This window comes from Apostichopus japonicus, chromosome 2 (assembly GCF_037975245.1).
Source record: "Apostichopus japonicus isolate 1M-3 chromosome 2, ASM3797524v1, whole genome shotgun sequence".
Lineage (NCBI taxonomy): Eukaryota > Metazoa > Echinodermata > Holothuroidea > Aspidochirotida > Stichopodidae > Apostichopus > Apostichopus japonicus.
Window position 1 is genome coordinate 22699250 of NC_092562.1, and position 14589 is coordinate 22713838.

At 36.9% G+C, this 14589-nt stretch overlaps 2 protein-coding genes across 6 annotated transcripts in view; one reads left to right on the top strand and one right to left on the bottom strand.

Annotated features, from left to right (window-relative positions):
- Positions 1-1570: 1570 nt before the first annotated feature.
- LOC139982638 (DNA excision repair protein ERCC-8-like) lies at positions 1571-9220 on the bottom strand. Of its 3 annotated transcripts, none has more exons than XM_071995651.1 (10): positions 9162-9220; positions 8661-8853; positions 7941-8042; positions 7333-7538; positions 6388-6523; positions 5916-6016; positions 4775-4899; positions 4215-4412; positions 3535-3651; positions 1571-2718 (listed from the first exon to the last, which is right to left on the bottom strand). In XM_071995651.1, exons 2-10 carry the CDS (start codon positions 8831-8833, stop codon positions 2656-2658), a joined length of 1221 nt encoding a protein of 406 aa, XP_071851752.1. In that variant the 5' UTR covers positions 8834-8853; positions 9162-9220; the 3' UTR covers positions 1571-2655. The 3 variants fall into 3 exon arrangements, with proteins under 3 accessions (XP_071851752.1, XP_071851741.1, XP_071851733.1); XM_071995640.1 differs by having other exon boundaries at positions 9117-9206; XM_071995632.1 differs by having other exon boundaries at positions 8661-9209.
- Positions 9221-10861: 1641 nt separating this feature from the next.
- Positions 10862-14589, top strand: part of LOC139982650 (protein wntless homolog) — a 64283-nt gene continuing 60555 nt past the window's right edge. The window contains exon 1 of one of the 3 annotated variants that reach the window (XM_071995683.1): positions 10862-11450. In XM_071995683.1, the coding sequence (XP_071851784.1) occupies positions 11345-11450 (106 nt within the window). In that variant the 5' untranslated portion in view covers positions 10862-11344. The remainder of the gene's footprint in view (positions 11451-14589) is intronic. The other 2 variants (XM_071995672.1, XM_071995663.1) reach the window with 2 other exon arrangements.

Below are 14589 nucleotides of genomic sequence, written 5' to 3' on the forward strand. Positions count from 1 at the left end.
GGCTGGGGTAAAGGGTGAGGTGCAAGATCTTCACATGCAGGAACAATAGTTTGTCTGTTTCTATTCTACCCAATATCTCCATTGACACAAAGGAAGCAGGCAGCAGCTACAACAACCTGACAGAAACAATGAGTGTAATGTTACACTGATAGATATCATGATTGTACAGGCAATGATTGGCATTAAAAAATTAAAGCTAGATAAGTACTTAAATACTGAACAGCGTGAATGGGAAAATATTAGACCATGGAAAAGAACACAGAAATGTGTAATCTTTCATTGTACAGGCAACAACTGGTATTAAATAATTAATTAAATATATAAGTACTTAAATATTGGACAGCCTGAATGGGGGAAATATTAGACCATAGAAAAAACACAGAAATTTATGTCTATAACAGGATTTGAACCAGTCACCTCTCTGGGTTACAAGCCCAGGGGTCTGTCAACTGAGCTATACTTTGTTAGTTGCTATCACTAAATAGCCACTTCTTCGCTGGATGGGAGAGGGGGGAGGGTGGGTGGTTAACCCATTCTAGCCATAAATTTCTTTAATCTTTTCCATTGAATTAGAGTTGTAAGTTACACTGAGTAGGGACTTCATTATCTTCCTGACTTTGATAAATTATGTTACATTTACACTAATTGGGACACCACTCCATATAAATAACAGATCTATGAGGCTTGCCCTCATCGGTTTGCTCATGATAAGCACAAACCAAAGTCGCGTTATACTTTTTATTATATACACACCCAAAGAGAGCCATGTCAATCATCGAACTCATTTCATTGTGGCATTAATGAGTAGAAGAGAGTCACATAATCACACCATCAAAATGACACCATCACACACCATGATGAGGTACTCTCTTCTCCACATTTGACTTCTTTGTAGTGAATGAAAATAAAAAATAGAGACCATCTATTTGTATCATTTACAAATTTTCATATTTAACCTTTAAATTTTACTATTCTTTAACTTTAATATTAAACCTATCTTTATAAAATTTTCATTTATCAATTCTGTCTATTATAATGCATTTTGGAATACTAGCAAATTCAACACAAAATGCACTACCATTAAGCAAAAGGGAGTACAAGATTCCTCAATATTTGTTTAAATATGATTCAGTTCAGGTCACAAAGGGACACTGTTTAATAGAGCCAAGGGCAAAAGAGGCACTTCTCACCTAGTTTTGTGAGAACCTTACAAAAGCACCAGTTTTCACAAAGAAGTGTCCCTTTCTGATACAAAAAAAGTACCAATTTCACATTATTTGTAACTAAATAGTTCCCTATTATTATTTAGGAAGTGCTCTTTTGTTGCCAAATTACATCAATTTGTATGAAAAAGTGCCCTGTACTTGCAAGGTCAATTAAAATGTGCTATATTTGTTGAAAGACATTCAAATACAGGGAATTGTGGTACAAACTTTATGGAGGACACAATTTGTTGGAACATTTTGCAGTAAATTTGTGGTTTACCCCCTCAAATCAAAGTCACTGCCCAATGTCCCTCGAAGTTCATAGCCCCCAACTCTGACCTCCTCCCCCCCCCCCTCCTTCCACCTTCCCCTGATCCATATCTTGGATTCACCACAACCTTTATTTGTAAATGACTGATGTCACTATTGAATACAACACAAGAAACAAATGATATTTGCTGAGAAATTGCCCTCCATTATTTTCTTATTTCAGAGATACCAATCTAGACAGAATTGTTGTTAATGACCTTTGACATGACCACAGTCATGTATATTGATCAGCTTGATGGTTTACTTGTCAAGTCCTATGACGAGAACGGGATGTTGTATATTTCCAAACCTGCAAATATAAGATTTGGTTTATAAGCTCACCTCTGCCCTTCTAGCATCAGAGATAGTTATAACCCCATCATGTACCAACAATCCTTAAATAAAAAATTAAAAAAATGAAATAAAATAAAAACAGCCCAAGGATATGCTAAAGGATTTAAAACCAATAAAATACCAAGGAAACAAAACCATAGCAACAAATGTTTTCTTGTACTACTTACAGACTCACACCATCCAGTCAACAAATCTTGTAACACCACACAGAGCTTATCCATTCACCAGTTCACCGGTCTCTCTGTCTTCAAACACCATCATCGGAGAAATCAGCTCATGGTGCATGGATGGTGTTTACTGCACCACAATTCTGTAACCCTTCTGTTTTGCATCCTCATCCTCTGCTATCTTCTTCCCTCAAATTTCAAGAAGAGACTCTAAGACCAACCACCTCTTAACAACTATCAACTACTGACTTGTATCCAATTCCTAACTTTAATCCTGTCACTGGTCTTTCTTCCTTCTGCTTCGAAACCTGTGTACAACATGTATGACAACCGGTGGTGCTTGTACGATATTCCATCATTTCTGCAGCAGTTTTCCCCGCAATCTCTAACATGTATGACCACCGGTGGTGCTTGTACGATATTCAACATTTTCTGCAGCAGTTTTCTCTGCAATCTCTAACATGTATGACCACCGGTGGTGCTTGTACGATATTCCATCATTTCTGCAGCAGTTCTCTCCGCAATCTCTAATATGTATGACCACCGGTGGTGCTAGTACCATATTCCATCATTTCTGCAGCAGTTTTCTACGCAATTTCTCGTTTCATTTCTCGATTACTTCAGTCGTCTTCATCACTACTCCATGCATCAGCAGTGGCATTGGGACCAGCCAGTACCCTTGGCTGCAGACAAAACAAAAAACCACAGAGATATTATTTAAACAGATCACTTTAGATATTTACCAATAATCTTGCTTCATAGATGGCATATATTCTGTCTCTAGTAACTCATACTTGCCATGAAATATTACAATGTATGCCAACCTATCCAGGGAATCATTTAGTACTTCAAATTTTTGTGCAGCAGTTTAGGAGGTTCTGAATTTCGTCTCCTATCAAGATACTATGGCTCCTGTGTACAAAACTGCAATACATCCTACACTTGTACAGTCTACTATAGTAGGGTAGCAAGAAGTATGTATCAGGTACTTAGGGTGCTTGCCACAAATTTTGCACAGGTTAATGAAGGTGTTTGTGTGTCAAGACAACAGTATACATCAGTCAAGGACTGTACAATCAGTGACACTGTATAGCCAACATTATAATATTTTACAGCATTTAGCAATGTGATACCTAATAAATACTCCCTGCTATCCCATAATGGCAATTGGCATTGGGTTTAGCTTTGTGTCATATTGATTGAGCCGCATAGCATTGACATCTATTCAGATCTATAGTTAGTCAATATCACTAAGAAAACCATGTTGATTCTGCTACAAAACAGCTGCAACGGTTAAATCGTTTAATATCTCATATTCTTAAATCCTAATATTGTGATACAAAACTGTATTTTTAACCATAACAATAAACAATGCTCCCACTTCCTACCCTCACCCCCCCCCCCCATCCACCCCTCCTTTCCACGAAGAAATATAACAACATTTTGTCCTTGAATAAAATTGTAATATATAGTAAGTCAAATTTATCTGAACAACTTACCGAATTTGTTGTGGTTTGTTGTTGTTGTTCTACTTCTTCTTCATATTTGTCTGGGTGTCTACCTAGGTCTGGTTCCCACACTAGTATGTTACTGTCATTCCCTCCACTGTACAACTCCTATATCCACAGTGGTCAATGAAGAGAGAGAAATGATAAATGATCGGAAAATGTAAGCGAATACAAATTGTAAACAAACTGCTCTCTTGCAAAAGCCTGTGCAGATAGATGTATAAGTGAAGGTGCGTGACGTCTCGATACCAGCAGGATCTTCTTCAGAGGTTTGCCATCGAAGAAGATCAAAACATTAGACACTCTAGAACTTGACATAAGCAATAATTAATAGTACACAAAGAGTTGTCCGAGCAGAGAGGACATATTTTCATGAAGTCCTATATCAAAAGTGTAGGACTGATTTATTTGACATATCTTGCAACATTTTCTTGGGGTGAGTGGGTCCGATTAGTGGCTATAGGGGGGGGGGTGGTGGGGGGAAGGGGTTGATGAAGAAAGCAAAATATTTGTAGGTGACCAAATATCCCATACATGACGCGGCATTTGACGTACCTCACATTGTCATATTTTACATCATCTCTCGATTAGTATCTTCTTCTCTCAGAGTTGTGACATTTTAAAGCGACTGTCTCGTCTCTATAAAGCGTTAATGAAGCTTAAAAACGAACCTGCAAGTGTGGATGGAAGACGCAGCAGTTGACCTTATGGTAGTGACCCTTGAGGTCGTACACCATCTCACCGTTCTGAAGGTCGTACACGTCGACGTCATTCACCGTCGGAATGAAAGCCGCACTCGGATTAGATGTGGTGGAGCAGGCGATCTTCACAGATTTACCGCTCTCGTTTACCACACTTCCGAAGTTAACCTATTATGAAGCAATAAATTCGAGCAACGGTCAAGCACAAAGATTAAAACACTCCTAAAGCAATTCTTTCATCTGAGATATTTTCAACTATTTATGACTCAGCAGACTGTTATGTTGTTGCTTTCACCTCAAACTTCAAAATGTTTCTTTAAGCTTAAATTTGAAGAATGGTCAAGCACAAAGATTAAAACTTTTAAGTTCTTTCATTTGAGATATTCAACTATTTATGACTCAGCAGACTGTTATGTTATTTCTTTCACCTCAAACTTCAAAATGTTTCTTTTTTGTAACTCCATAAGTATAACCAAGTAACCTCTAACATCATGATGCCAAGAAGATGTTAATTCGGAGCGTCTACATACCAGAGTATTTTTGCCGGAAGCAATATCCCACAGTCTTAATCGATCATCTGTCCCGAAGCTTAAGAGAAACAAGCCTTCGTCTGTGAAACAAAGCCCACTCACATCACCGTTATGTGCAGTTTTTACTGAAAATAGGAAAAGATTGGATCACCACAGATTAATCACAGATTAATCAAACAGATTAATCACATTAATAGCTATGAAGTGACTAAATATCACACATCAACATAATGGAGAAGCAAACCCAACCATCATTGTTATCTGAGATGATAGAAAAGTTTGTGACATGCAACTCCCTCAAACAGCTGTTTGGGAAAACAATTGTTCAAAAAGTCATGCCTGGGGATACTCTGTTGGCAAAGTGGTGATGTCATTTCGTATTTTCATGACAAAACTTTAATTTTAGTCAAAATGCAACAAGCTGTGCAAAAAGTTTTTTTAGTTTTTTTAAATCTCAACTTCCAATGTCATGTTAGCTTTTCTCCATTATTTGTAGGAAACTGATATAAAAACAATTGACTGTGATGTCTCTCTCGTTCTACTTCTGAGGTCTATCTAGCTAGGGAAAACATTGAAACTCTTTGGAATTTTAAATGACGGTCACTGAAATCATAGATTTCTATCAGTATTGAATTCCGCTAACAAGGGCTCTGTTCTGGACGCTTTGATTGGTAGATGGAAGAGCCCACCATTATTGACCACTCGCTTAGTGTGTACAGTCTCACAAAGGTGACTAGCTCACAATAGACATGGTATAGTGAGAGTGTTAATACTGTGAGGCAGCAGGTAAGCAATATATTATCAGTAGAGAAACATACACTAATATTTCAAATAGACTTTCTCCCAATTCTTCACATATTCTGCAAGCTATCTGTAACAAAAAACACTTGTTTGATATTCTCATTGTTGTTCATTGCTTCCTGTTGTGATACTGGAAGAAAGAACAAAACCCTGATTCCTGCTGTAGCTAATAGGTCTACCTCCATCTTGTTCAGTTTCATTGAAAATGAAAACAAATCATCTTCCTTCCTCTAATTCAATACTGTCATCAATGTGGTTGCTTCCTTAGCATGGATTTTGACAAATGATTGAATCCCTGATTCCTATTTGAATATCAAGCAATGTAAAGCAAAGGCAATACCTGAGGAGATGCTCTCCCTTTTCTCTCCATTGTGTCGATCCAGAGTTTTCAGACAACCAGAGGCATGTCGAACATCCCAAAGAAGGATCTTACCGTCTCGGCTGAGAAACAAACCGGGAAAGAAAGTACAAAACTCTTGCTTGCCTGATGCATGTAAACCCTTATGGAGTATGGTCGAACTCACTTATGCGACGTTCAGGAATAAATTGAAGATTCCAGCTTGGAGTATATATTTCAAAGAATCTCGACAATTTCAAAGCAGGGATGTGCTCTATTTGCTAATTATAGTGCCAACACAAAATAGTTACACACAAGATGTGAATGAATCAAGTGATCTTCATGCCATATAGAATCAATAAGACTCCACTTTAAGAATTTGACCAGCCATAAGTGATATTATCCCCTCCTTCTCTCCACCTCCCCCTCTCCCCTCCCCATCCCGTTGCCAAATAAGTGCTGATGGCTTACACACCTGCCTGATGCAAGCAAGAATTCTTCTTTATTTGACCACTGCACACTGAGTATTGCATCTTTATGTCCCTTTAAGATGTGAGTAGACGATCCTGTCTTCAAGTCGCAGAGTTTGATCTTAGAGCTCATCGATCCAACTGTAGTACAAAAGTCAAATTATGGTCATCGACATCAACACAAAGAAATACTCATGTATTCCCAAACTTCTACATTGGCATTTTATGTAGCATGTGACAAGGTGATCACTTCAAATAATCTTTTATTTTCATTGCAAAGTTCCATAATTTGAGAAATACTTTGTTAAATTTAATGTTAAACGTTCTCAGAATACACATATTTACTGCAAGACAAGCAACCATTGCTCAGTTGTAGGTGTCAGGTGCAGTACATCCTTTGAAACGAAACATCTTCATGTTGCACCAGTTCCTAACAGAAACAGATATAGGTCCGGTGACACATTTAAAGTTATGTCTTGCTTATTATCAATGAGCATCTAGTGAGCTCCCACTCCATTGGCAATTTTCCTAATACTATTTACAGTACAGTATGATCATTTGCTGTCACTGGTTTACTATGAGGGAGGAAGAATGCAAGTATATAATAGTTGAAACATTTGATGTTTGCTACATGTATACAGTATATATTTTTAAAATGAACAGGGTGACCAGACCCTGTAAGTTCTATCTGGCCAAATACAAGATGCCGAAAGAAATTACCGGGCAATTATGGGCACTAAGGTCGCGGGGAGACAGGTAAGCGAGGAGCGTAGTAAATAAGAACATTCTGAATTAGAAGTTGTAGTTTGATGCTTGAATTTGGTATAAGGGCCAGTAGACTGTATACTGGACATAATTCTAAAGTAAAAACCATTACTATCAGTGCATTCTATCAACACAGATCTGTTACTACAACCAACACTAAATATTTCTGTGTAAACACTACCTACCAGCGATCAGGCAATGTTGTGTGGCAATTGGTGAAATGTGATGACTGTAAATTGCTTGATTTATCACAAACTCTTCGGCAGGAATTAGGGCGTTGGTATCCCAGACTTTGACTTTACCATCCATTGAACTGCTAACAAACATTCCTGTGTCATGCGGGTACCACTGCACAGTCTCAACACTTCTCTTGTGGACAGATTCGTTAGACCTGTGAAAAGGAGAAGACAGAAACTGTAAAATGTTTACTATTAACTTCCATTCCATCACAATATTTAAGAACATGTTTTTCCCTAAGGAGAAGTATTTATCAACAAAACGTAATGCTAGAACCATCATTCCATTTTATGATAAAAAGTAAAGTTTACTTTGTGTTTTGATATGTTACTATGAAATAAGGAATAATGCAGCAGCAGTACTGTACAACTCAGGCCAAACCAAAACATTACTTATGATAGGCTATACTGTATGACACAGGATTCTCTCCTCACAATTTTCCGTAAAATGTTTCCATTACTGAGCTATTAGTCACCTTTAGCGACAGGATGGTGTTATTGTCACAAGTAGCCATTGTAATGTGTTAGTAAAATAAATACAAAACATACTACTGTACCTCCCGATGCCGCAGAGATACGGACAAGTGAATTCTTTCACCACTGGTTTCGTTAGAACATCATATATGGCAATAACTCCATCACCTCCACCGGATAAGAGGCTACACGTAGGTGAAAGAGATCCAAAGTTCTGTTTTGTAACATTCATTAATACATATTACACCATAGAGAGTCTCATATTGTATTACAAATACACTTTGAAGAAAAACATTGGCCTTTACTTTGAATGCGATTCATTTCAATCTATGGGCTACATTCTATAGGATACTACATTTTTCTCTGTGGATCAACACAGATATAATTTGCACTTTTTTTTTATCTTTTTTTTAGAAGACAGGGTTCCAATAAGAAGAGACTAAATAGATAAATTCTTACTAATTCTAGCATGTTGCTGTAGGCCTACTGTACAGTATTGTTCAAATGATCCTGAAAGGCTGAATTCCCCCAGTAAAATATGTAAACCTTGAAAATAGTAAGTCAAGTAGGTCATTTACAAAGTTTGGGTTGAATTGACTATGACAGCCTTATCCGTCATAAGTGGTCAATATAGATCATGTCATTGCATAAACTCATGCCTTATGCCAACAATTAGAGAAAGGAATAATTAAAATGACAATAGGCCTACTGTCTACAAAATAGTATATAAATCTGTTGTGAAATTGATATATAATCAATAAAAAAAAGTACACTAAATGAATGAAGGTGAGGTTTGAACTTACTATCTATAATCAACAGGGTCAAGATCAAGTGAATTCACGCTGCTCATGTGTATACGTTGTACATCTTTGTTTTTGCTGAGTTCCAGAGAATAGGTTCTGCGAGTAACTTCTGCCACAGACAGCACTGAGCTGTGCTTGGTTCCTCTGCATCTTTCTGCTAGAAAACTCAGCATCTTTTAGGGTACTACAAGTTCTAGGGTGTAAGTAAGTAAGAATGATTTGAGACAAACCATCAGTGTGCGATCGCCTAGCCTATGCCGCTAATTTTATGCTCTAGCATAGGCTAGAGTACTGACAGTAGCATAGCCTAACTAAGTTTGGCTTAGTAACTTTCACTGTCTGTTGCAAGCTTTGAAGTAATACTTGACATTGACATCAATACTGCATAGAAGCATGAAAGCAAAGGCACAATACAGGGCAAAATTACAACAGTAATTTGTTCATACTATGCAGTACTTTTTAATATCCAATTTGCTCGAGGAAAACACCGGTCCAACGTACTTTGGCATAAGACTACCTTACGTTTCGTGTAACCAGGCCCTACGCAATTGTAACTATTGATAATCGACTCTCGGCTTACATGACAAAATGATGTATCTACGGAAGCGTAGAATGGACATATACGGCTCTGAACATGTTCATTGACGTTTTGATGAGATCCAACACAATTCGTCAAAATAACAAGAATCTGAAAATTGATATTTTGACGACCAATACCAGCTCAAATTGACATTTTGTCATTATGCATTAACTCGCAACAATGATTAATATCTTAATACTGTATAAAGTTGACATTTCTTCACCATTATCATCATTCCTTCAAGTTTCCTCATTACGTTAGAGGAATATAATAGAGAATGTTAAAGCGTTTAATTAAAGCAATGAGAATATTATTTTCCAGGTTGCAGAGAAGAAAAGTGTACTTCACATTTCAATACAATTTCTTCTCTTCCTGCTATTGGGATACCCTCCCCCCCCCCCCATCCTCACCTACTAACAACCGTCAGAGTAGTCGAATATATATTTCCTGGCTCATGACTTATAAAGGGAGTGAAGACTCGCTCACAAAGAAAAGTCTGATGCCAGTAATCTGACCTAGTTTCATGATGATGATGATGATGATGATGATGATGATGATGATGATGATGATGATGATCATCATCATCATCATCATCATCATCATCATCATCATCATCATCATCATCATCATCATCATCATCATCATCATCATCATCATCATCATCATCATCATCATCCATCATCATCATCATCATCATCATCATCATCATCATCATCATCATCATCATCATCATCATCATCATCATCATCATCATCATCATCATCATCATCATTTTTATCATTATTTTTTTTTTTGTGTGCAACGTATCCCACTTACCCCCGAGTTTACATGGCACAACTGACCACTATAACGTGCAGATAGTGGTCGTCATCACCATCACCACCACCATCATCACCACCACATACCATCACCACCACCACGTACCATCACCACCACCACGTACCATCACCACCACTGTCAACACCACCATCATCGTCATCCTCACCACCATCGTCATCATCATCGCCATCATCGTCGTCATCATTGTCATCGTCTTTGTCGTCATCATCGTTATTATTATCATCATCATCATCATCATCATCATCATCACCACCATCATCGTCACCTCACCACCATCGTCATCATTATAATTATTTTTATCATTATTTTTCTTTGGTGTGTGTGACGTATCACGCTTACCGCGTTTACATGGCACAACTGACCACTATAACGTGCAGATAGTGGTCGTCGTCGTCATCATCATCAGCATCATCATGATTATCATGATGATATTATGATATTCACCATTATCATTATGATCATGGTGATGGTTAACATCATCATTATAAACAGAAGCTCATCATCATCATCATCAAAAATCACCATCATCATTATGATGATCATCATAATGATCATCATCGTCATCATTGTTGTATCATTATTTTTTTTTATCTTTGGTATAGATTGGGGGCGAGGGGATTAATTGTTGACCTGTTCCCTTTCTCTCTTCCCCATTCCGTCTCCTTCTGCAACAGTCCTCGTTTGCAACATCATCGTTCACCACATTTTGAAGATTCAGTCCAGTCTCATTCATTTCCAAAGAAAATTTTGTCTACGATCTGCGTATACTCCATTTATAAGTCCATCAGAGAGGAAATGTACATTTAACTCGCATTAACAAAGACTCGTCAAGCAGGCTTGCATAGCAATGATGCCAAAACAGTATCTTGTTTCACAATGTTCTTTCAGGGTCATTTAACGTTGTTCGGATTACTTATGTGCCTATTACACACACTCTAACACACAGCATTGAACATAGGAAGACTCCAGAAAGTGTTGAGTGCAAGGCTAAGTGGCCATGGTGTTTCTGCAGTCAATAAGCTAGCTACGAGTACGACAGGCGCGCTATTGAAATAATACAAGTTCTTTTTCAATTGTATGGTTGGATTTGTGTAGACTTACAAGTTGGAGTGTTGCATGCCAAGTATCGTGAACGCTTCACGAAAGTTCATTAACTTCTACGACTTCTTTGTGAAAGTAAGATTGGAACAACCGATCAAAACATTGATAGGCATCAGAATCGATCGAAGTATTTCAACTCAGCAACTCGACTAAAATTGCCAAGATGGCTGGGGTTATACTAGAAAATATGAGTACCAAAAAGATTCTAATCTTTTGTGGTATTCTCTTATTTTTGCAGATAGTATGTTTCCTCGTAGGGGGAATAATTGGTAAGTATTTAACGGTGTTGTCTACCACTTATTTAATAGCCCATGGCATGATTAGGCCTTCTAATATGTTAGTGGTACTGGTAGGCCATTACTTAGGCCTACCACAAGATAGATTATACCATATAGCCTGGCTATACAAGTATGCAAAGTCCCCAAGTCAAAGCATGGACAATGTTCCTTACTTTGCACGTAACCTGTGTGTTAAACCTTCAATATACATTCGACCAGGAAGGTCTAAACAATCTTTAAATGATAGGATTGTTAACAGATAGAATGCCATACAGTACATAATCTGCTAAGTGCATCCATTACAAGAATTGTTCCCCAGATTTCTGGTCCATTCGCAGAGTGTGAGGGAATGAAAAATTCAGACAGTTTATAACATCGCCTTTGATTATCCAACACATTAGTTGGACACATGCGCAGGAAGGTGTATTGCCTAGCCCGATTACAGATGGCGTTATGTAAGACCTGGCTCGCCAGCCCTCTGTAATAATATTTCAGGAGCAGAGCAAGCCATTCAAAGGACAAATTTAATAAATGACCTCGTGCATGGGCCTGGTTAATGTTTTGCACTGACCCTGTGTTGACAACATGGGACCCAATCTTATTTTCTCTGAGTAGCAAATGGGCCAAAATTTTGGTAACAGCGTACATCGACATCATCGTGTGATTGTTAACTACATGATGGTACCAAAAAGATTGTAGAGTGAAGGATTGGTTATTCATGTTTTTAATGGATGCAAATTGAGGCTTTAAAGCAAAATGGAGATTGACGAACTGCTAAAGCATTTAATCCTCAGTAGTCATAAATGTCATAGACATGTAGCAATTTGTAACACATTTTGCATAGCAAATACTGAAGCTATATGTGATACCAAGTAAATTAAAAAAATCACTGAACATGAGTATTTATGCCAAAAATTTGACCAAAATCAGCTTGAAAAGCTGCTTTTATTGCACTATTTGGATCATAACATGAGACCTATGAAACTAGGATTTCTATTGTACAGTGTGGTACAGTGTGCAGTAAATATATATCAATCCATAGTTATGGACATCTAATTCTACATGCACATGATAAAATAATGGTTACAAGGATGTATGCCAATTCACCTTAATAGTGTAAATAATAATTTCCCATTTCTAAATTTATTCGTACTGCAATATTATATAACTCCATCAATTCTACCAGACCTATACAAAAGGCCTTCATTATTCTTTCAAATTTGTTTCTCCAAATGAATGGTGATACATTTGGCCTTTTGTTTTTGTTCTTGAGGCTACCATGGATTCAGTCCAGAGCCAAACCTTAAGATTTGGACTCATTCATGAGCGAAACTTTTTATTTAGCCCACAGTGGTTAATAAACTGGTACTAAATATCACAGCTTTACCACACTTCATCTCAGTGAATGCTCTCTGGTGTTCCAATGTTCAAAAGAACAACTTGCTGTTTTGTCTATGATGATCATTGACAAGGACAGGTAATAAATAGCAGGATGCTTTGAATTTTAGAGTTTTAATGTGCATTCCATTGTGACTATGTCACACCTTGATATTTAAAGAACCCCATCTAAATTCAGTGGAATGAACTAGATGTGGTGTGAGTACAATACTGTAGTTATTATTTGGTTGGTAAATAATTTACAGCAGTGTTCTCAGTTTAGTTGGTAATTTGATCAAGGATGTCAACTATTTACTCAAAAGAAAACCATGTTTGATCTCCCCAAGATATTTTCACTACACAAGGGTTATTTAATGATTTGTTTCAATCTCTAAAATTATGTAACTGAGACATTGTTTGTAAATATATGTATATCACATCAAAGAAGAAATTTTTGTTAAAAAGTTTCAATTTTTTTTTAAACTTGTCATTTTACTGTTTGAATTTACAAATGTAACTTGACTTGTCCAGTTATTGACCCATATTTCTCCTTTATGAGATTTAAATATGGAATAGCATCAATTGATCTATAAAATGTTCAAAATTTACTCTCACAGAGCTACTTTAAATAGGAATTAGGAACCAAAATTCCAACAAATTATTACCATTAAAACATGGAGACACCTGACCTTAACCGTATCAAGGTCAGACCCAGAAACTGATAATGTCTTGAGAAGAAAGATTCTGTTTTCTTTCTTTAATTTAAAATGTCTTCATTTAAACTTATATTCCTTATGATTGCTAACACAAATTGTTTTGGAACTGTCACATATTTAACCCTTTACACACCCACCCCTCTTATTGAATTAGTTGCCTTGATCAGATTTTGTACACCAGTACACCTACCCTCTCAGCATGGAGTTCTTGTGGTTCAAGTTTCCTGTTTAAATGGTACTGTATCTGCTAGTTTAATAGGGGGGAATGGTATGTGAACTGTGTGGACAGGTTTGTCAATGTAGATTTATACCGTAGCCTTTGGCATGAAGCAGACAACTAAAAGGAACACACTTCAGGTGTCCTTTTTGTATTAAAACGACTTTAACATAGAATTTACTATTTATGAAATAGCTGGGGTTGAGGTTTCATAATAAGGGTTATTGTTGGAGGATATTCAACCAGAGTATATTAATTAGATGTCCTGTTCATATCTTGGCTGTTGCCAAACAAATTAACTACATTATATCTCCATCCATTTTAGCAGTAATTGTAGAATTTATTCATTGTTTGTCAAGGTCACCATTTATCCAGCTTTACAGTGTATCAGAAAAGTTAAAATTGTTAATCACTTGGCATGAACTAGTACTGTAGTGTACAGTAGAACACTATGTGGGTATGTTATGTAAGAGGATAACAAAGATTTTTTTGGTCATACAGTATGTAATATATACATATACACAGTACTAGCCAATACACATGGACATAGCTTAATTGGGAGGGGGGATGTCTCACCCCCCTCACCAATAATTGGCTTGAATCTCCAATAATTGAAAAATTGGTGGTCAAAAACATGACAGTTGGAAAATTTGATTTATATTGTATGCAACATCTTTTAAAATGATTTAAGCTGATTGCACTCTTTGACTGGATAATTCTGATTTCTGAGTCAATAATATGCTTTTTCTAATATTTCTAATTTTAGGCTTACATTATCACAAGATTTGACAAAATTTGAACTAACAATAAACTGAAATCT